Genomic DNA, 22,066 nt, shown 5'->3' on the forward strand with positions numbered 1-22,066 from the left:
TCTCAAAGAACTCAATAAGGTTTGTGAGGCATGACCTACCCTTCACAAAACCGTGCTGACTGTCCCTAATCAAATTATTCTTTTCTAGTTGATTATAAATCCTATCTCTTATAACCTTTTCCAACACTTTACCAACAACTGAAGTAAGGCTCACTGGTCTATAATTACCAGGGTTGTCTCTACTCCCCTTCTTGAACAGGGGAACCACATTTGCTATCCTCCAGTCCTCAGGCACTATTCCTGTAGACAATGATGATTTAAAGGTCAATGCCAAAGACTCAGCAATCTCCTCCCTGGCTTCCCAGAGGATCCTAGGATAAATCCCATCCGGCCCAGGGGACTTATCTATTTTCACACACTGCAGGATTTCTAATACCTCTTCCTTGTGAACCTCAATCCCACCGAGTCTAGTAGCCTGTATCTCAGTATTCTCCTCGACAACATTGTCGTTTTCTAGAGAGAATACTGTCGAAAAATATTCATTTAGTGCTTCCCCTATCTCCTCTGACTCCACACACGACTTCCCACTACTATCCTTGACTGGCCCTAATCTTACTCTCATCATTCTTTTATTCCTTAAATACCTATAGAAAGCCTTAGGGTTTACCCTGATCCTATCCACCAACAACTTCTCATGTCTCCTCCTGGCTCTTCTGAGCTCTCTCTTTAGGCCTTTCCTGGCTACCTGAGTACACAGGTTTGAATCTCACCACAGCAGCTAATAGAATTTAAACTTGGTTAGTAAATCTGGAATTGAAAGTTAGTTTCAGTGAGGGTGACCATGAACCCATCATCGATAAAAGCTCATCTGGTTCACTAATGTCCTTTAGGGAAGGAAACTGCCATCCTTACCTGGTCTGGCCTACATGTAACTCCAGGCCCACAGCAATGTGATTGACCCTTAACTGCCTCTGAAATGGCCATATGACAATAAGACATAGGAGCAGAGATAGGGCATTCAGCCCATCGATTCTGTTCCACCATTCATATGGCTGTGATGTGATAATCCTCAATTCCACTTTCCTGCCTTTCCCCCATAGCCCTTCATTCCCTTCCTGATTAAAAATCTGCCTCTCTCAGTGACCCAGCCTCAACAGCCCTCTGCGGTAAAGAATTCCACAGATACACTCCTCTCCGAGAGAAGAAATTCCTCCACATCTCTCTTTTAAATGGGGGAGGTTGACACCTTATTCTGAGATGATGCCCTCTGGTCCTAGACTCTCCCCCAAGGGGAAACCACTTCTCCACATCTCCCCTGTCAGGTTTCCGTGGGATCCTGTATGTATCAACACGCTCTCCTCTCCTTTTTCTATATTCCAATGAGAAAAATACCAACCTACTCAATCTCCCGTCATAAGACAGTCCCTCTATATCCGGCATCAGCCGAGTGAGCCCTCTCTGGACTGTCTCCAACATCAATCATTATTTAGGTAAGAGGATCAAAACTGCTCATGATGTTCCAGCTCTAGTCTGACTACTGTTTTGCATAGTTTAACAAAACTGCTTCACCTTTATACCCCACTTCCTTTGCAATAAAGGCCAACAGTCCATTCACCTTCCCTATTACCCTTTGAATTTGGACAGTAGCTTTTCCTGGTTCATGCACAAAGATTCCCAAATCCCTCTGTTGTGTTGCTTTCTTCAGTCTTTCTCAATTTAAATAATAGTCAGCTCCTCTGTTCTTCCTGCCAAAGTGCAAAATCTCACATTTTCACAGTAAGCCATCCAGTTCAAGGGCAATTAGGGACATTGGTCCTGACCAGTGACACCCACATCTCAGGAATGGAGGAAACAAAGTTGTAATTGTCTAAACTCCAGAGAACAGAAGTCACATAACATCAGGTTATAGCCCAACAGATATATTTGAAATTGCAAGCAGCTCTGAAAGCTTGTGGTTTCAAATAGACCGGTTAACCTGGTGTCATGTGACCTCTGACCTTGCCCACCCCAGACCGACACCAGCACATGGAAGGTCTGGGGTTGGAAGCTGAGCTCAGGGTTACACAGGAAGAGTAAGAAGGATACTGAGATTCAGCAGGTGTACCCCGTGACGGTACTCACCTTGTGCGATGGTCTTCCTCAGTTCCAGGAGGCTGCGGAATGTGAGGGACGCCACGTGCGGCTTTCCCCACTTGTCTGTCTCTGATTCCACGTCTTCCTCAAACTTGATCCACCGAGCGGTCTCCTGCCACGACATCTCATTGTTCTTCCCCAACACCAGCTCGTTCAGCTCGACGAAAACCTGTCCAAATGGAGGGGGTGGGGGGGGGGGGGGGGGCGGGGGACAGCAAGAGTGAGATAAGTGCTCAGAAAGCTGCAGCTGCCAGATCAGAGGAGTGGTGAGTGGTGAGTTAGATCCCCCTCCCCAGGACTTCCCCACCTCCCTCAGGAACCTGACCCCCTCTGGGCCACACCCAGTGATGCCCACCACTGACTTAACCCAGGGGGTGCTGTCCTGAGCTGCAATGCAATTGCTCAATAGGTTTGCACCCTCTCCTCCAATCCTACCTTGGACCTAATTGCCTTTGGGTCTATGATCAACAGGACGAAGGGGGTGCTGTCTTGCCAGAGGTGCCATCCTTCAGAAGGGGTGCTGAGGTCCAAACCAGCCTCTGAGGGGGCTGTGTAAAAGATTAATTGGCCTCACTTTGAAAGCACCACGAGGGAGTCCATGTCCAATGTCCTGCACCAAAGCCCATCCCATCACCAAACCAATAAATGGCCTGGTCATTGTTTTGTTGTTGCTTGTGGGAGCTTGCTGTGCACAAAGTGGAATTTCTGACATCACGGGCAGCGACTGCACTTCCAGAAGGTGCCTCGTCAGCTGCAAATGAATGCCCTGAGGTTGTGAGAGGCGCTACACAAATGCACACGGCGTGTTACATTGAACGATGGCAGAGTGAAGGTGTAGAAAATGCTCTGTACCTCATGGGGCTTTCTGTCCAGCTGGAACCTCTTCATCCCGGCCTGTGGGACTTTGATGCTGACTTTACTCATTTGGCTTTTGGACGGTTTCTTCACCAGATGCCGACGCACACCTGGATTGTCCTCGAATCGGTGGCCTGAGGGTAAAGAGGGATATTGGGTTGGGAAAGCTGCACCATCCATCGAGGTGGTCTTTTACAGGATGCAGGTGTAACCAGCTCAGTTTGTTACCCATTTCCAATTGCCCTGACAATGTGCTAGGGCCATTTCAGAAGGCGGTTACAACAATGCAAACAAGAGGAGGCCACTCAGCCCTTCAAGCCTGTTTCCCCTTTCAATAGGATTGTGGCTCATCTGATTTTGACCTCAACTCTACAGTCCTACCTATTCCCTGATAATTTTCCATCCCCTTCGTCATCAAGAATCTATCTCCCTTTGCCTTAAAAATATTGAAAGACTCTGCACCCACTGCCTTTTGAGGAATGAAATTCCAAAGACTCAACCCTCTGAGAGAAATATTGTTCCCTTATTTCTGTCTTAAATGGACAACCCTTTATTTTTAATCGATAACCCCAGTTCTAGACAATCCCACAAGGGGAAACATACTTTTCACATTCCCACCTTCAGGATCTTATAAGGAATTTTAGAGTCCTACAACACAGAGACAGTTCCTTTGGCCCAAACTGGTCCATCCTGACCAAAATGTCCATCCACACTAACCCCATTTCCCTGCACTTGGCCCATATCCTTCTAATCCTTCCCTATCCATGTATTTGTCCAAATACCTTTTCAATGTTGTTAATGTACCCGCCTCAACCACTTCCGCTGGCAGCTCATTCCATATGCGTACCACCCTCTGGGTAAAAAGCTGCCCCTCAGGTACACTTTTATTCTTTCCTCTTAAAGTGATGTCCTCTAGTCCTCGATTCCCCAACCCTGGGAAAAAGACTGGGTGTATTCACTGTATCCATGCCTCTCATGATCTTATACACTTCTATAAAACCCCCCCTCAGTCTCCAAAGAAAGAAGTCCCAGCTTGTCCAACCTCTCCCTATAACTCAGACCCTTGAGACCAGGCAACATCCTTGTAAATTTCTTCCACACTCTTTTCAGTTTAATAACATCCTTCCTGTAGCAAGGTGACTGAAACTGAACACAATACTCCAAGTGTGGCCTCCCCAACATCCTGTACAACTGCAACAATAACTTCCCAATTTCTATACTCACTGCCCTGCCTGATGAAGGCCAGTGTGCCAAAAGCCCTCTTCACTGCCCTGTCTACCTGGGACTCCACTTTCAGAGAACTGTGCAGCTGAACTCCAAGGTCCCTCTATTCCACTATACTCCTTAAGGCCCTACCATTCACCATGAAACTACTGCCTTGGTTTAACTTTCCAAAATTCAAGACCTCACATGTATCTATATTAAACTCTATTTGCCATTTCTCGGCCCACTTCCCCAGCTGATCAAGGTCCTGCTGCAATTTCTGGTAACCTTCCTCACTGTCCATGATACCGTCTATTTTAGTGTCATCAGCAAACATTCTCATCCAAATCATTGATATAGATAGCAAACAGTAATGGACCCAGCACCGACCCCTGAGGCACTCTGATATGTTTCAAATAAGTTACCTCTGGCTCTTCTCAACTCCACAGGATACAGGCCTAGCCTGTCTAGCCTTTCCTTGTAAGGCAATCCACTCACTCTAAAGTCAAGTGTCAACCCCATTGCTGTGATTCTGGAGTCACATCAGGTCAGGGTGGCAGATTTCCTAAAGAACATTGATGAACCAGATCGGTTTTAACAACAATTGATGATCATTGACATGAGTGCCATTACTGAGACTAGCTTTCAGTTCCAGATTTATTGAATTCAAGTCCAACCGCAATGGTGGGATTTGAACCAATACCCGAGAGCATTACTGTCTGAGTGATATTACCTTGATATTACAGACCAGTGCAGAGGACAATATGATCTGTAAACATTTAGTCATTTTTTTTAGATTGCTCGTTGGTTAACACTGGTTGCAGAATCTGAATGTTGTGGCTTCAAGACCCACCCCAGAGACCTGAGTACGTAGTCAAAGTTGCCACTCTCAGCGCAGTACTGAGGGAGTGCCGCAATGTCAGAGAGTCAGTACTGAGGGAGTGCCGCATTCTCAGATGGTCAGTACTGAGGGAGTGCTGCAGTGTCAGAGAGTCAGTACTGAGGGAGTGCTGCAGTGTCAGAGCATCAGTATTGAGGGAGTGCCGCATTGTCAGAGGGTCAGTACTGAGGGAGTGCCGCAATGTCAGAGAGTCAGTACTGTGGGAGTGCTGCACTGTCAGAGGGTCAGTACTGAGGGAGTGCTGCAATGTCAGAGCATCAGTATTGAGGGAGTGCTGCATTGTCAGAGGGTCAGTACTAAGGGAGTGCCGCATTCTCAGATGGTCAGTACTGAGGGAGTGCTGCAGTGTCAGAGCATCAGTATTGAGGGAGTGCCGCATTGTCAGAGAGTCAGTACTAAGGGAATGCCGCATTGTCAAAGGGTCAGTGCTGAGGGAGTGCCGCATTGTCAGAGGGTCAGTGCTGAGGGAGTGCCGCATTGTCAGAGGGTCAGTGCTGAGGGAGTGCCGCACTGTCGGAGGGTCAGTACTGAGGGAGTGCCGCACTGTTGGAGGATCAGTACTGAGGGAGTGCTGCACTGTCAGAGGAGCTGTCTGTACAATGTGGTGGTAAATTGAGATCCCTTCTGCCCTCTCAGATGGAGGTAAATAATCCTCATGGCCACTAATTCACAGAACAGTAGCAGATTTCTCCATAGTACTCAAATGCCAATCCCTTGACATCATGGAGTAACATCACAAATATAACATTCACACCACGGCTATCAGTTGGAGCTTTCTGTGTGCAAAGTGACTTTCATTTTTCCTTTGATCACATGTGACACCAGAGCCACAGCAATATGGCTGACTCTTAAATGCCCTCTGGGTAATTAGTGATGAACAATAAGTGCTGGCCTAGCCAGTGATGCCCACATCCTGTGAATGAATTAAAGAAAAAGAATCTTGCATCGATGACAAGACCAGCATTTCATGCCCAGTGAGTAATTAAGAGTCAACCACATTGTTGTGGGTCTGGAGTCATACGTAGGCCAGACTGGGTAAGAATTGCAGATTTCCTTCCCTAGTTGGGGGACATTAGTGAACCAGATGGGTTTTCGTGACAATTTCTACATGGTCAACATTAGGCTAGCTTTTTAATTTCAGATTTTATTGAACTCAAATTTCCATCACCAATTGGGGAATTGAACCCTTACCTCCAGAGAATTAGCCTGAGTCTCAGTGTTACCAATACACCAACACTTCCCAACAACACCCCCCCCCCCCCCACCACACATTCTGTTACGTCAATCGCCACAATTCTAAAGTACTGCATTAGTTCAAAATCATTTTGCAATATCCTGAAGATATGAACAGTGTTATATAAAATGAAAACATTTAAACTCCTAGCCTCCCCACTCCCATGCTAATGTACCATCTTCACTCAAGTCAAATTCTAATGAGTAAACGTGAATCTTTTCAGTTTTGGGGAAGGACTTCCATCAGGAAGTCTGAGATGGCTGATGGGGTTGAGAAATTTTTATTTTTATTCATTAACAGGATTAGGACCTAGGGTCAGCATTTATTACACGTCCTTAATTGCCCAGTGGGTAGTTAAGAGTGACCCAATTACTGGGATTCTGGAGTCATATGTAGGCCAGACAGGGTAAAGACAGCAGAAATCCCTCCCTCAAGGAATGAGATGGGTTTTCCTGACTATCAGACAATGGATTCAAGGCCATCATTAGATTCTTAATTCCAGATTTCTATTGAATCATTATTCCACCATCTGTCATGGTAAGATTTGAACACAGGTCCCAAGAACATTACCTGGGTCTCTGGATTAACAATCTAGCTATAACACCACTAGCCATTGCCTCCTCATATCAGCCAGGGACCCAAGTTCAATTCCTGCCTCGGGCGACTGTCTGTGTGGAGTTTGCACATACTCCCTCTGTCTGTGTGGGTTTCCTCCGGGTGCTCCAGTTTCCTCCCACAGTCCAAAGATGTGCAGGTTCAGTGGAGTGGCCATGCTAAATTTCATATAGTGTCCAAGGATATGCAGGCTAGGCAGATTAGCCATGGGGAATGCAGGAATGCAGGGTTACAGAGATAGGGTGCATCTAGGTGGGATGCTCTTCAGAGGGTTGGTGTGAACTCAATGGGTCAAATGGCCTGCTTCCACACTGTAGGGATTGTATGATTAGCCATGATTGAATAGTGGAGTTGACTCGATGGGCCAAATGACTCCTATGTTTTATGGTCTTATGGCGATCCAGAAATAGGATTTGAAAAAAATTCACAAAGTAAATCCTCAACAGCCCAGACCCTTCATATAAAATGCTGCCTGTAATGCTAGCAATCCTAATTAAATACACCATTTCTTGCTCACGTTGTCAGTGTGGGAAAGAGCAGAGACCGTTCTCCTCTTCATCGAAATATCCTAGTCCTAAGCTAATTCACTCCCATTGCACACAATCCCAATGGACACAAACCTCTCCGTATTTACTCCCATTATACAGAATTCCAGTGCATCAAATCCATTCCTGTTCACTCTTATTGCAAATAACCCAATTCCTGAAGAAGGGCTTATGTCCGAAACATCGATTCTCCTGCTCCTTGGATGCTGCCTGACCTGCTGCGCTTTTCCAGCAACACATTTTTCAGCAAATAACCCAATGGGACTCAAACTCCTTCCATTCACTTTCATTTTGTTTTAAACTCACTAATGGGATATGGGCGTCACTGGCTGTCTAGTACTCATTTCAAACTCCCCTTGAGAAGGTGGTGGTGAGTTGTCTTCCTGACACACTGCAGTCCATGTCCTGTCCACATGGATCCACAATGCCCTTACGGAGGGAATTCCAGGATTTTGACCCAGTGACACTGAACGAACGGTGATATATTCCCAAGTCAGAATGGTAAGTGGCTTGGAGGGGAACTTGCAGGGGGTGGTGTTCCCATGTATCTGCTGCCCTTGTCCTTCTAGATGGAAGTGGTTATGGACTTGGAAGGTGCTGCCTGAGGAGCCTTGCTGAATATCTGCAGTGCATCTTGTAGATAGTACATACTGCTGCTACTGAGCGTCAGTGGTGGAGGGAGAGGATGTTCGTGGATGCGATGCCAATCAAGTTGGGGCTGCTTTGTCCTGGGTGGTGTAAAACGTCTTGAGTGTTGTTGGAGCTGCCCCCATCCGGGCAAGTGGGGAATATTCCATCACCCTCCTGACTTATGCCTTGTAGATGGTGGACAGGCTTTGGGGAGTCAGGAGGTGAGTTACTTGCTGCAGGATTTGTCACAAATCACTTCAGGTCAAACATCGTCCTGTTCTGTTCCATTCAATGAAATCTTACTTGACTCAAACCTTTCCCATTGTATCGATTCTTAATTGACCGTACTCCTTCCCATCCATTCATACTGCAGGGGGGTGAAACTTGCAAAGAACTGAGGTAAAAACAATGACTGCAGATGCTGGAAACCAGATTCTGGATCAGTGGTGCTGGAAGAGCACAGCAGTTCAGGCAGCATCCGAGGAGCAAGAGAATCGACATTTCAGGCAAAAGCCCTTCATCAGGAATAAAGCTTTGAGATGGAATTGAAATACTGTTTGTTGAGAGTATGAATTCTCCTGAGGATGTAGTACAGAGTGGGTCCTTTACAGTTCTGAGAGAGTGTGGCCCTCAGCTGAGGCAGGGCTGACTGTAGAGAGGTTAGGTGCCGTCGCATGGCTGCAAGCGTGGAGCAGAGGATCTTGAAGAAGAACTGTTGCTGGTGTTTTTGAATCTGTAGTCTGTACTGTTTGTCCTGTTTGGGTCCGAACTCTGCTGGTTTAAAGGTGGTCCGGAGTCCGTATGGGATGAGTTGGTTACGGAGGCAGGCGCTGAGGAAGCAAATGTGGCTGTGGTAGCGAGTTTGTTTCAGGACATGGTTGAAGAGCTTCAGGGCTGAGGAAATGACCTGGGAGTTGCAGTGGGAGAGGGACTCCCTGAGATTCTTATAGAGAGAGGAAAGAACTGTCACAAATACTTTGGCCAGAATGGCTTCTTCTTGTAACGTACCTTCACTTTGTCTAACTTGTTATTTTCTAAATTTATCAGTTCCAAAGAAGAGTAATATTGGACTCAAGACATTATCTGTTTCTCTCTCCACAGATGCTGCCAGACCTGCTGAGTTTCTCCAGCAATCTCTGTTTTCATTTCAGATTTCCAGCATCCTCTTTAGTTTATCCTTTTTCATTCTTTTCTAAGATCCTCCAACAGTCTTCTCTCCTTAGGTCTCTCCTTCACCCAGCAAAGTTAAAAATCACACAGCACCAGGCTATAGTCCAACAGGTTTATTTGGAAGCACAAGCTTTCAGAGCACTGCTCCTTCATCAGGTGGTTGTGGTGCAGGATCACAGGACAGAGAATTTATAGCAGAAGGTTACAGTGAAACAATGATATATTGAATAAACCTAGATTGTTAAATGTTTCATCTTAAAGACTTATCACCTTAAAGACTTCAGAACAATCTAAGTTTATTCAACATACCATTTCAGCTGCATGACACTGTGATCTTTTGCCATAAATTCTATGCCTTATGATCCTGCACCACAACCACCTGATGTAGGAGCAGTGCTCCGAAAGCTAGTGCTTCCAATTAAACCTGTTGGACCATAACCTGGTGTTGTGTGAGTTTTAACTTTGTACACCCCAGTCCAACACCGGCTCCTCCACATCATGGCTTCCTGCTGCAGTTATATCCCAAGTGTACCATCATTTAATTCTGACTTGCTGATTTTTCAAAATCCACCCGTGGAACGTGGGCGTCACTGACTGGGCCAGTATCTATTGCCCGTCCTTAGTTGCCCCTTGAGAATGTGGTGGGGAGCTGCCTTCTTGAACCGCTGCAGTCTATGTGCTGTAGTTTGACCCACAATGCAGTTACCCCCAATAGGAGGTCCTGGGGTGGTGTTCAAGAGTTCCACCTTTGTGTGCTACTCCAGGAACTGGTGGATAAGGAAGGACATTTACAACATGGCCAAACAAGTTGCTTATTGGTGTGTGAACCCTTTTAACATGTTAATGGCAGGCAGTCAGAGAGGCACAGACTCCTGGTCAGCCCATGCTTGATGTGGACTGTTGCTTCCCTCAAGCTACAGCCTCTGGAAATAGACCAGCCACCTGTTCCAGGAAAACATTAGCTACAGAGACAGACAGAAGCTCAGTGCTTCATTTGCCTCTGATTGGAAGTGCAGGAAACCAACGTGCCATTAGCTAGTGTTTTGTGATTTAAGACCCTGTGGATTCTCAGCTAAAACAGCAGGTTGTGGATAGGGCCTCCATTCCTTTGTGTTCTGTTTCTGTGCCAACCTGGATAAATGCCAAGGACTCAGGAAGGGCACCGGACCCAAACTGGGCAAGGGGAGTGATGTCAACAAAACTCAGAGATTACTTATCTTGATGTTAATTTGTAAAATAAATGATTCCCTTCAGGAAACCGAAATAAAAGATTCAAATAGTGACGTAGATTGGTGGTTTGAATGAATAAAAATCAGCAATTTCAATACTCCTCCATTTAAACCAAACAGCAGTGAATCAGTGGGTGTTGTTCATGTCCAGGAGCTGACACTGAGACATGTAGAAACACGGGAGTTTACCCACAGTGTGCCGACTGCTTACGGGAGCTGTTACTGAGACATTGACACAATACATTGTTGTTGTAAAACTGATGCTAATTCACAAGAAGGCACCTGAAGAAAACGCCTCCTCATGATGGATGTGTCTTTTCTCTGGACGGTAACACGCCTGCAGTTAATTAGACCAAAGCATCACAAACATCTGTTAGAAAATGAAGGGCTTTTGGAGAATGGGGATGCTCCTCATGCATATTGCTTCATAATTAGGTCACAGCATATCAGAGCTTCAGTCAGTCACAATACAATCTGACATCTGGGTTTAAACTGAAACAGGACAAGTGAGTTACAGACAGGAATCTCTTTTAAATGTTCAAGTGGTTTTTTTCCTGTTCTGTTCAGTGTTCTTCAACCTATCTTCATAACAGAAGTTTCACATCCCTGGAACCATTTCCACAAACATATTTTGCCTGCTCTCCAAGCTGTAAACATCTTCCCTGAAGTGTGGTACTCAAAACTGTGCACAACAGTCAAAGCTGAGGTCTCCATTCCCTAAGGATAAGTGCATCAATACTTCCCTGGAATACTGTCTGCTCCATCAACAACTCTCTCTCTATCTGTCTTGTAACAGTTAATAACTTTTGTACATACACACACAGGGAATTGACCCTTTATTTCATAATGTCCATGTTCTCTGTATCGAAGTGCATCACCTCACTTTTCTCTGCACTCAACTTCATCTGCCACTTACCCACCAACTTGTCTATTTCCTTTCAAAGTTCTCAACACTGTCCTCCTCACAGTTTACAATCCTTCCAAGCTTCACGTCATCAACAAACTTTGAAACTAGCCCCTGCACACCAAGATCCAGATCATTGAGATAAATCAGGAAAAGCTAGAGGCCCAATACTGACCCCTGGGGAACTCCACTACCCTTCCTCTGGCCCAAATAATATCCACTGACCAATGCTGTTTCCAATCACTCGGTCAATTTTGTATCCACATTGCTACTGTACCTTTTATACTACAACCTATAACTTTCTTCCTACGTCTGTCGCATGGAAATGTATTCAACACCTTCTGGAAATCCATGTCCACCACACAAACAGCATTACCGTCATTCAGCCTGACTGTTACCCCCTCAAAGCAATTCAGCACATTAGTTAAACATAATTTCCCTTTTAGAAATCCATGATGGTTCATCCAAATCATTTTCCAGGTTACTATTAAATTTGTCCCGAATATTATTTTCTAGAAAGTTACGCTGACTTGACTATATTTGCTGAGCTAATCTTTCAAATTCTTTGTTGTGTAAGGACACAATGTTTGCAATTCTCTAATCCTCCAGAATGACTCCCAGAACCGGGCAGTGGGGGGACATGGACAGCTTATTGCCAGTGCCACTGAAACTTTCACACTCACTTCCTTCAACATCTTCTGATGCATTTCATAAAAATAGTATATATACAGAATAACAGATATCCAGGAGTGAGTCTGGAATCTAATTGAGGGGTTTGTGTGGTTAATATATAGAACAGATACTTGGGAGGGAGTTACAAACTGGAATCTAATTGAGGGGTTCAGGGCGGTTTATATACAGAATAACAGATACCTGGGAGGGAGTTACAGACTGGAATCTAATTGAGGGGTTCAGGGTGGTTAATATATAGAATAACAGATACCTGGGAGTGAGTTACAGACTGGAATCTAATTGAGGGATTTGGGGTGGTTTATATATAGAATAACAGATATCTGGGAGTGAGTTACAGACTGGAATCTAATTGATGGGGTTTGGGGTGGTTTATGCATAGAATAACAGATATCTGGGAGTGAGTTACAGACTGGAATCTAATTGAGGGATTTGGGGTGGTTTATATATAGAATAACAGGTACCCGGGCGTGAGTTACAGACTGGAATCTAATCGAGGGGTTCGGGTGGTTTATATCAAGAGTGAGTTACAGGACTCTATTTTATTGAGGCCACTCTTGGAGTACTATGTCCAGTTCTGATCGTCCTGCTATGATAAGAATATTATTAAATTGGACAGAGTGCAGAACCTCGTTTACCGGTTGGGGACCCTGCCGCCTTCAGGATTCAATATTGAGGTTCAGTAATTCTCCGGCCTGAGCACCTTTGCCCATGTCCTTTACCAGCACCACACCCCAGGCCCTGTCACCACACCCCAGGCCCTGTCACCACACCCCAGGCCCTGTCACCACACCCCAGGCCCTGTTATGACATAGACTGCTTTCAGCACAGCTTCAGCATCTTTACTCCTCTTCTGAGCTACTATCCATTCTGAAGAAGGTTCATTGAACTCCAAACATTATTGCTGTTTCTCTTTCTACTGACACTGCCCGAGTTGCTGAATTTCTCCATCAATTTCTTTTTTTGCTTCAGATTTCCAGCATCCACAATTTATTTTAGATCCTTACTCTGTATCTAATCCCTTTGCTGTCCATGTTCTGGGAGCATTTGCTGATATCAGTGTAGAGGAGGCTTTACTCTGTATCTAGCCCCATGCTGGCCCTGTTCTGGGAGCGTGTGATTGGACAGTACAAAGGAAGCTTTACTTTGTACCTAGCCCCCATGCTGTCCCTGTCCTGAGAGTGTTTGATGGGGGACAGTGTAGAGGGCGCTTTACTCTATATCTAACCCTGTGCTGTCCCTGTCCTGGGAATGTTTGTTGTGCGACAGTGTAGAGGGAGCTTTCCTCTGTATCTAACTCCACAGGTATACTGTACCTGCCTCAGAGTTTTTGATCAGATTTGTGATATCTATAACAGGCAGGTGGATGCACACTGTTCTGTTGGGATCTGTGCAGCAGAGCATGGTGACCCTGCAGAGTGCTGGCAGTATGAGTTAGTGCTGGGAAAGCTCTGTTGACACACTGTGTGAACAACATGCTGCCACCACAGTGACCTCATCTCATTGAGAGCTGAGAACACGGGAAGGCCAGTGTATCAGCAGATCAGTGAGGAACGGGGAGAGTTGTGGAAATCTTGCCAACTGGAGCAGTTTAGACAGAGATTTGTCAGTGGATACTATGATGAGACAGAGGAGTGGAGTATTATCACGAATTAGTTGAGTTGGAAAGTATAGCCCCATTACACAAGAACACGAGAACATAGAGTAAGAGCAAGCCATTCAGTCCCTCGGGTCAGCGCCACCATTCTGGAAGATGGTGGCTGATCTGATGTGCTGCCAACTCCACTTTCCTGCCTGCACCTCATAGCCATTGGCTTCCTCGACAACCATAAACCTGTCTAACCCAGCCTTCAAAACAGTTAGTGATCTGACATCCAGCTCTAAATCAATAATTAACAATTACTATTAAACTACAATTGTATTTTTCATTCACAGTGGGGCATCATTGAGGGCATCCCTGACTAGGCCAGCATTTATTGCCCATCCCTAAGTTAAGAGTCCACCACGTTACTGTGGGTCTGGAGTCACATGTAGGCCAGACCCAGGTAAGGATGGCAGCTCCTTTCCCTAAAGAACATTAATGAAGCTGAAGGGCTTTTGCCCAACAATCGACAATGGTGTCAGGGTTATCAGAGGAGAAAGTGAGGTCTGCAGATGCTGGAGATCAAAGTTGAAACTTTATTGCTGGAACAGCACAGCAGGTCAGGCAGCATCCAGGGAACAGGAGATTCGACGTTTCGGGCACAGGCCCTTCTTCAGGAAACAGGGTTATCATCAGACTCTTAATTCCAGATTCTTATTGAATTCAAATTCCACGATCTGCCATCGCAGGATTCCAGCATTGCTCCTGGAACATTCCCTGGGTCTCTCGGTTAACAATCCAGCAATAACACCACTAGGTCATTGCCTCCCAGGAGTGAATTAAAAACCAGACCTGACTCTTTCCTCTATTTTGTATGTAAACCACCCCTTGATTAGATTTCAGTCTATTACTCACTCCCGGGAATCTGTTATTCTATATATAAACATCCTAAACCCCTCAATTAGATTCCAGTCTGTAACTCACTCTTGTGTATTTGTTAATCCATAAACAAACATCCCAAACTCCTCCTGTGTATCTGTTATTCTATATACAAACATCCCAAACCCCTCGATTAGATTCCAGTCTGTAACTCACTCTTAGGTATCTGTTACAGTTGGTTCTGATATAACGTGATACTTCTGCTCTCGTGCGATCTCTTGTTATAAGAAAATCGCTCAATAGCAGCAGCATTTAAACTAATGAGGCCTGAATTGCATTATAGCCAACACAGATAAGGAAAGTTCGCATTCTACAAATAATGGTCTAAATTCTTCAATCACGTTAAAGCCAATTTGCATTGAAGAAACACGCGTTATAGTAGAACTGACTATTGTCTTTATGCAAAACTCCCAAACCACTTGGTTAGATTCCAGTCTGTAACTCCCTCTCAGGTATCTATTATTCTATATATAAACCATCCCAAACCCCTCGATTAGATTCCAGTCAGTAATTCACTTCTGGGTATCTGTTATTCTATATGTAGACCACCCAAACTTCTCGATTAGTCATAGAGTCATACATCACGGAAACAGACCCTTCGGTCCAACTCATCTGCACCAACCAGATTTCCTAAACTGATCTAATCCCATTTGCAGGCATTTGGCCCATATCCTTCTAAAGGGTCTGAGCTATAGGGAGAGGCTGAATAGGACAGGGCTGTTTTCTCTGGAGCATCGGAGGCTGAGGGGTGACCTTATAGATGTTTATAAAATCATGAGGGGCATGGATAGGGTAAATGAACAAGGTCTTTTCCCTGGGGTGAGGGAACTAGAGGGCATAGGTTTTGGTTGAGAGGGGAAAAATTTAAAAGAGACCTAAGGGGCAACGTTTTCACACCAAGGGTGGTACGTGTATGGAATGAGCTGCCAGAGGAAGTGGTGGAGGCTGGTACAATTACAGCATTTAAAAGGCATCTGGATGGGTATATGAATAGGAAGGGTTTGGATGGATGCTGGCACATGGGACTAGAATAGGTTAGGATATCTGGTCGGCATGGATGAGTTGGACTGAAGGGTCAGTTTGTACGTTGTACATGACTCTATAAATCCTTCCCATCCATGTATCTAGCTAGATGTCTTTTAATGGTGTGATTGTATCCACCTCTGCTGCCTTCCTTACACACATCACCATTTGTGTGAAGCCTTCCATCCATTGACTCCATCTATGCTTCCCATTGTCTCGGGAAAGCAACCAACATAATCAAAAATCCCCTCCCACCCCTGCAACGCCTCACATTTATCTCAAGTAAACTGCATTGACCATCCTCGACTCACTGGCCCATCTGATCACACTTGTAAATCACTCCCATTTGTCTTGAGATGTTCTTATATTAATTCTAAACTCTTATTAAATCTTTATCATTTACTAGCTAGGGTTTCCAAAGCCTGACCAGTAAATGACAGCCACTCTGGAAGCAAAGCCATTGGAGATGTCCATTATATTTACCAGAACTGCACGAGGGATGAAGCACTCTGTTTAATGATTTGTGAAGTTAGAATGTTTTTGCTTAGGGCAGAGAATGTTATGGGAGGACTTCAAGAGTTCTGAAGGAAACTGTTCCTACTGGCTGGAGGGTCAGCAACCAGAAGGATACAGGTTTAAGACAATCAGCTAGGACACCAGAGGGAAGATAGATTCTTGATTAGTCAGGGAAACAAGGATTACAGGGAAAGTGGATGTGAGTAGTGACGGATCAGCTATGATCCTATTGAATGGCTTCATCCTGTTCCTATTTCCTGTGGCTGTATGAGAAGAAATGAGTTTAGCGTGCAGTTCGTTGTGATCTGGAATGAGTAGACAGTGACGGCAGATTCAAAGGGAATTTTTAAAAGGGAATTGGAGCGCAATATGAAAGGGAGAGGTTTGGGGAAAGAGCAGATGAATGGGGGTTAATTGAATAACTCTTGCAAAGGTCTAGCACAGACACAGTGACCCCCCTTCGTGCTGAAACAGTTTTCACTTATTTGATTCAGTCAACAGCTCCACAATGACAGGTCCTTCTCTGAAGGTCACAATGCCTTTCTGAAAGAAAAGGGCACTTTCTCCAACACCAGCTCTACCACATTCTAGAGAGGACCAAAAGGAACCAGGTGCAAGGAGATCCAACGTCCTTCGTATTCTCTCAGACGGTAGAGGTCAGATTCTCAAAGCCTTGTTCCTTTCACACTGTCCTTGTGTCCAGTGCCAGTAAGAGGAACAGGTATAAAGGAGATGCCAGTGGGACTCCTTGTGGGGAGTTACAATCTGATAATCTCTCACCAACCTGGTTCAGATCAGTTTGTTAACAACGTTAAAACTCAAACGCATCCTTGAGACCTGGAGTAACTCTCTGGATAGACACCGCTTTCAAAGGTGGAATCCTGGTCATTCTGCTACCTTTGGCAGAAAATGCTATCTCGTCCTTCCTTTTGTCCGGTCTAATAATCGACTGACTGAAGAATTACATCTGTCACTTCCTCAGAAGTGGACATTATGTGAGGATCAACAGGGACCCATTTTCTCATCACATCCTCTCAGAGACGTCCACTTGGTCTTTAATCTCTGTTTCTTCATCTTCATTAATGACCTAACTGATGTCATCAAAAGTCACATTGTTTTCCCTGCTGATGACACCAGCCTTGTCAGCCATTAAAATTCTCATCCTTGGTTTTGAATCTCTCCATGACTCTGCCTTGCCCCACAACCTCCACAAAGCCAGCGTATATTTCCATGCCTACAACTTTTGCGAGATCTCCACCCTTCTCTCATTTCCATCGCTCCACCATTGGCAGCCATTCCTCTAGCTGCCTGAAGCCCCCAAACTCTGGAATTTCCTCCCTGAATTACTCCACCTCTCTAGCCTTTGCCTATTTGAAGTAAGACATTCCTTGAAGCCTATCTCTTTGACTGAACTGCTCGTTTATTATCTGAATACCTCCTTTTGTAGCTTGGCATCCCACATTGTTTCATCATCACTCCTGTGAAGCAGTTTGGACATTTATTACACTATTGATACTATATAAAGGCAACTTAGTGTCGAACTGAGGTGATTGGATCATTTTTGGCAGTAAGAGGCAGGATTGGACACTGATTGGATCTCTATCCTCCCAGCACAATGAGGATTATTGGGAAGGACTGAGGGGCTGGAGGTCTTTGTTGTAGAAGAGAGAAGCCGAGGGGTGACCTGATAGAGGACCTGACAATTAGGATGAGTAAATGCAGAGAAGATGTTTCCACTTGTAGGCAGTGACCAAAACTAGAGACTTAAGCATTATTTAATCATAAATACATCCAGTCAGGAATTCAGGAGAAACCTGTTTAAGCAGAGAGTAGTGAGGATATAGAACTTGCCCTCACAGGAGATGGATGATGCGAATACTGGGGTTTCCAATTTATAAACATCTGACTAATGGAAGCTAGTACTTTCAAAGGCAATGTCATATAGGGTACAATGTTAAGAATCCAATATACAAAGATTTCCTGTAATTAAAAACAGCTCTTTTCTATTGTGTTCAAACTCGGGTACAATTTGACTCATGAACCAGACTCCAGAACAGAACCTGCCCAGAACCCAGGGACTGCCTCCAGTACAGAGAATATGTGTGGGATCAAAACCAGATGAGGGGGATACAGAAAAGTGAGGTGAGATGTGAAGAGGCTTGGGTTGGACATAAATTCCAGCCTAGAACTGTTTGAGCGCCTTGGAGCCTAATTAAAAGTGCTAGATAAATGCAATGTTATTGTTGTACTTGGCTTGAATGTTCCATGTTGTGCTGCCGATTCTATATAAGGTCAAGTTAGTGGGTCAGTCTGGCTCGCAAGGTGACTCAGTCAGCGCGTGTCTGACACTGGTGGAGAGTGGGGATCCACTCATCTCTTACCAATTACAATTGGGAGCTGCAATGTTTGGCTAAAGACCTTTTGGCCCTTCGGGCCTGCACCAGTATTCAACTAGATCACGGCTAGTTTGTATCTTAAGTCAATATCCATTGAAGTATTGAGGTGCTAACAAGGAGAAGTGATGAAGATAAAAGTGTTTGATTTTAGTAAGGCCTTTGACAAGGTCCCATTTGTACTCTGATTGGGAAATCCAAAGTTCTGTGAATCCTCATATAACTGCAATGGCAGACAAACCATGGCTCATGTACAGTTTTGTGAAGGACAGCGCCATCTCCCCCCCCCCCCCCCCCCCACCCTGCCTCTTTTGTGTATAAGCCCTCTATGCAAGGAATAATGATTTATCCAGCTGCAAAAAAAAAGTTTACCATTTGTTTAACAAAGGTGAACCCATTGGGCTTCACAATCAGTATGACCGGCGCTGCCCATTCCGCAAACTGGGCCAGTTTGATGATTCCTTCCCTTCCCAACCTCCTGATTTCTGACACTGCTTCTGCCCGTCAGGCGAATGGGCACTGGGCAGGCCTTGCAGACTCGGGGAACCACTTCCTGGTCAATGTGCAAGGTGATCTTGGCTCCTTTGATAGTCATAGAGTCATAGAGATGTATAGCACAGAAACAAACCCTTTGGTCCAACTCGTCCATGCTGACCAGATATCCTAAATTAATCTAGCACTTGGCCCAAATCCCTCCAAACCCTTCCTACTCATATACCCACCCAGATGCCTTTTAAAGGTTGTAATTGTACCAACCCCCATCACTTCCTCTGGCAGCTCATTCCATACCTGTCTCTTGATTACATTTTAAAAATATTAACCATAAATGTTAAGTTGTCCTTTTTTTAAGAGCAATAAGACAGTGCTATTTTCTGGGTGTGTAGATTGTGAAGGAGCAACGATGGCCTTTAGGAGAGTGATGTGCTCTACCTGTCGGAGTTTGAGGAGAGTTTCCACATTACTGAGGATTACATCTGCAGGAAATGTCTTTCATTGCAAATCCTATCCAATCAAAATGGATTAGATGGAGCGACAGTTAGAGGCAATAAGGAATTCACAAGAGCTGGGGGAGTGATGGACGGCAGTTAGAGGAAGGGAGAAAATCTGCAGGTACAGTCAGGTAGATAGATGGGTTAACTCCAGGAAAGGTAGAGGGTGGGCAGGGAGTGCAGGAGTCTTCTGTAGCTATCCCCATTTCAAACAAGTATGCTGTTTTGGAAAATGCAGGGGGTGATGGACTCTCAGGGGAATGTAGCATGAACAGCCACGTTTCTGGTATTGAGACAGGCTTTAGTGTAATGAGGGGTACGTTGGGTTCCAAGCAATCGATTGCGTTAGGGGACTCTCTAGACTGAGGTACAGACAGACGTTTCTGCGGCCAGCAGCGAAAAATCAGAATGGTGTGTTGCTTCCCTGGTGCCAGGATCAAGGATGTCTCAGAGAGGGTGCAGAATGTTCTCACGGGGGAGAGGGCCAGCAAGAGGTCATTGTCCACATTGGAACCAATGACATAGAAAGGGAAAAGGTTGAGATTCTGAAGGGAGAGTGTAGAGAATTAGGTAGGAATTTAAAAAGGAGGTCCTCGAGAGTAGTAATATCTGGATTACTCCCGATGCTACCCTGTGCAGGTAGATAGGATAGTGAAGAAGGCGTTTAGTATGCTTTCCTTTATTAGTCAGTACATTGAGAACAGGACTTGGGAGGTCATGTTGTGGCTGTACAGGACATTGGTTAGGCCACTTTTGGAATATTGCATGCAATTCTGGTCTCCTTCCTATCGGAAGGATGTTGTGAAACTTGAAAGGGTTCAGAAAAGATTTACAAGGATGTTGCCAGGGTTGGAGGATCTGAGCTACAGGGAGAGGCTGAACAGGCTGGGGCTGTTTTCCCTGGAGCGTCGGAGGCTGAGGGTCAACACATAGAGGTTTATAAAATCATGCAGGGCATGGATAGGGTAAATAGACAAGGTTTTTTCCCTGGGGTGGGGGAGTCCAGAACTAGAGGGCATAGGTTTAGGGTGAGAGGGGAAAGATATAAAAGGGACCTAAAGGGCATTTCCTGATAAAGTTCCGGGTATTTAATTAGGATTTTGCTCAGGCAGCCATTTCCTAATGGAAAAATGTTGAGCCAATCAAGGAGAATTTATCTCAACCAATTTCACCCAATCGGCTTGGGCCCAAGCCTTTTACTACAATCAGTGGGAACTGAACCACCTCCTTCTCATAAAAGTTGTACCCTTCATCTGCAGCGGTTCTTCTCAGTCTAGCTGAGGACTTTAGCAAACCTCAGGTTTGGATTCCAGAGGGAATTTGTTAAAGGCCAGTTCTGCAATCACTGAAAAGGCCATGCTGGTATCAACCTCCATTAGAACCAGGTGACCATTTCACCAGGTGCTTATTTTCATTGGTCTGCTTTGGATGTTGCTGAACAACTCACTGTTCCAAGCCAAATGTCGGTCGATTTTCCAGATGTGCACTCTCCTGGATGCCAGCCTGTGAGTTCTCTTACTCCATTTATGGGTCTCTTTTGCTGTCTCGCGTCTGCATACTGGCAGCAAATACAATATTTACAAAATATCTCTTCCAACCTCTTCCATCAGGCGGAAGATACAAAAGCACAAATGTACCAACAGGTTCAAGAACAGCTTCGTCCCTGCTGTTATTAAACTGATGAGTGGACCTCTCAAATATTAAATTTCATGTTGATCTCACTCTTTCTCTGTGCACCTTCTCTGCAGCCTCAACGTTGTATACTTCACTCTGTTTAAATACCCTCATGCACTTTTTAATGGTATGATCTGCCTGTATTGCATGCAAAACATAGCTTTCACTATAACCTTGGTACAGGACAATAAGTCAAATCAAATCAAAACAGTGCAGAACCAATTTACAAGAACAATTCCAGGGATGAGAAACTTCAGTGACGAGGATAGATTGAAGAAGCTGCCAGTGTTCTGGGCCTCGTCCATTGCCACTCCCTAACCATCTGACGTCTGGAGGAAGAACGCATCATCTTCCACCGTGGCATCAATGTGGGTTTGACCAGTTTCCTCATTTCCCATCCCCCAACCTTATCCAAGATCCAACCTTCCAGCTCAGCACTGCCCTCATGACCCTATCCTACCTGTGTATCTTCCTTTCCACATATCGGCTCCACCCTCCTCTCCGACTGATCACTATCACCCCACCTTCACCTACCTATCGCATTCCCAGCTACCTGACCTCAGCCTCACCCCCCTCCCATTTACCTCTCTGCCCCCTTGGGCCACCCCCCTCATTCCTGATGAAGAACATATGTTCGAAACATCGATTCTCCTGCTCCTGACATGCTGTGTTTTTCCAGCACCACACTCTCGACCCTGATCTCCAGCATCTGCAGTCCTCACTTTCTCCTCGTGTTCTCCCTGGAGAAAAGAAGGCTGAGAGGAGATTGAATCGCATTTCTCAACGCTATGAAGGGATTGGATTGAGTGGATAGGGACAAGCATGAACTCATGAAAGGAACAAGAACGAGAGGGCATAGATTTAACAGTGCGAAAGTAAGGACTGCAGATGCTAGAGAGTG

At 45.1% G+C, this 22,066-nt stretch overlaps 1 protein-coding gene across 1 annotated transcript in view; it reads right to left on the minus strand.

Moving 5' to 3' along the window:
- The window catches only part of LOC122551953 (anion exchange protein 3-like), a 257,659-nt gene that overhangs the window by 39,414 nt on the left and 196,179 nt on the right, over positions 1 to 22,066 (minus strand). Inside the window, exons 6-7 of the mRNA XM_043694524.1 lie at positions 2,926 to 3,062; positions 2,062 to 2,242 (exon numbers count right to left, since the gene is read on the minus strand). Coding sequence (XP_043550459.1) covers positions 2,062 to 2,242; positions 2,926 to 3,062 — 318 coding nt within the window. The remainder of the gene's footprint in view (positions 1 to 2,061; positions 2,243 to 2,925; positions 3,063 to 22,066) is intronic.

The sequence above is a fragment of the Chiloscyllium plagiosum genome, chromosome 7, assembly GCF_004010195.1.
Source record: "Chiloscyllium plagiosum isolate BGI_BamShark_2017 chromosome 7, ASM401019v2, whole genome shotgun sequence".
Taxonomy (NCBI): domain Eukaryota; kingdom Metazoa; phylum Chordata; class Chondrichthyes; order Orectolobiformes; family Hemiscylliidae; genus Chiloscyllium; species Chiloscyllium plagiosum.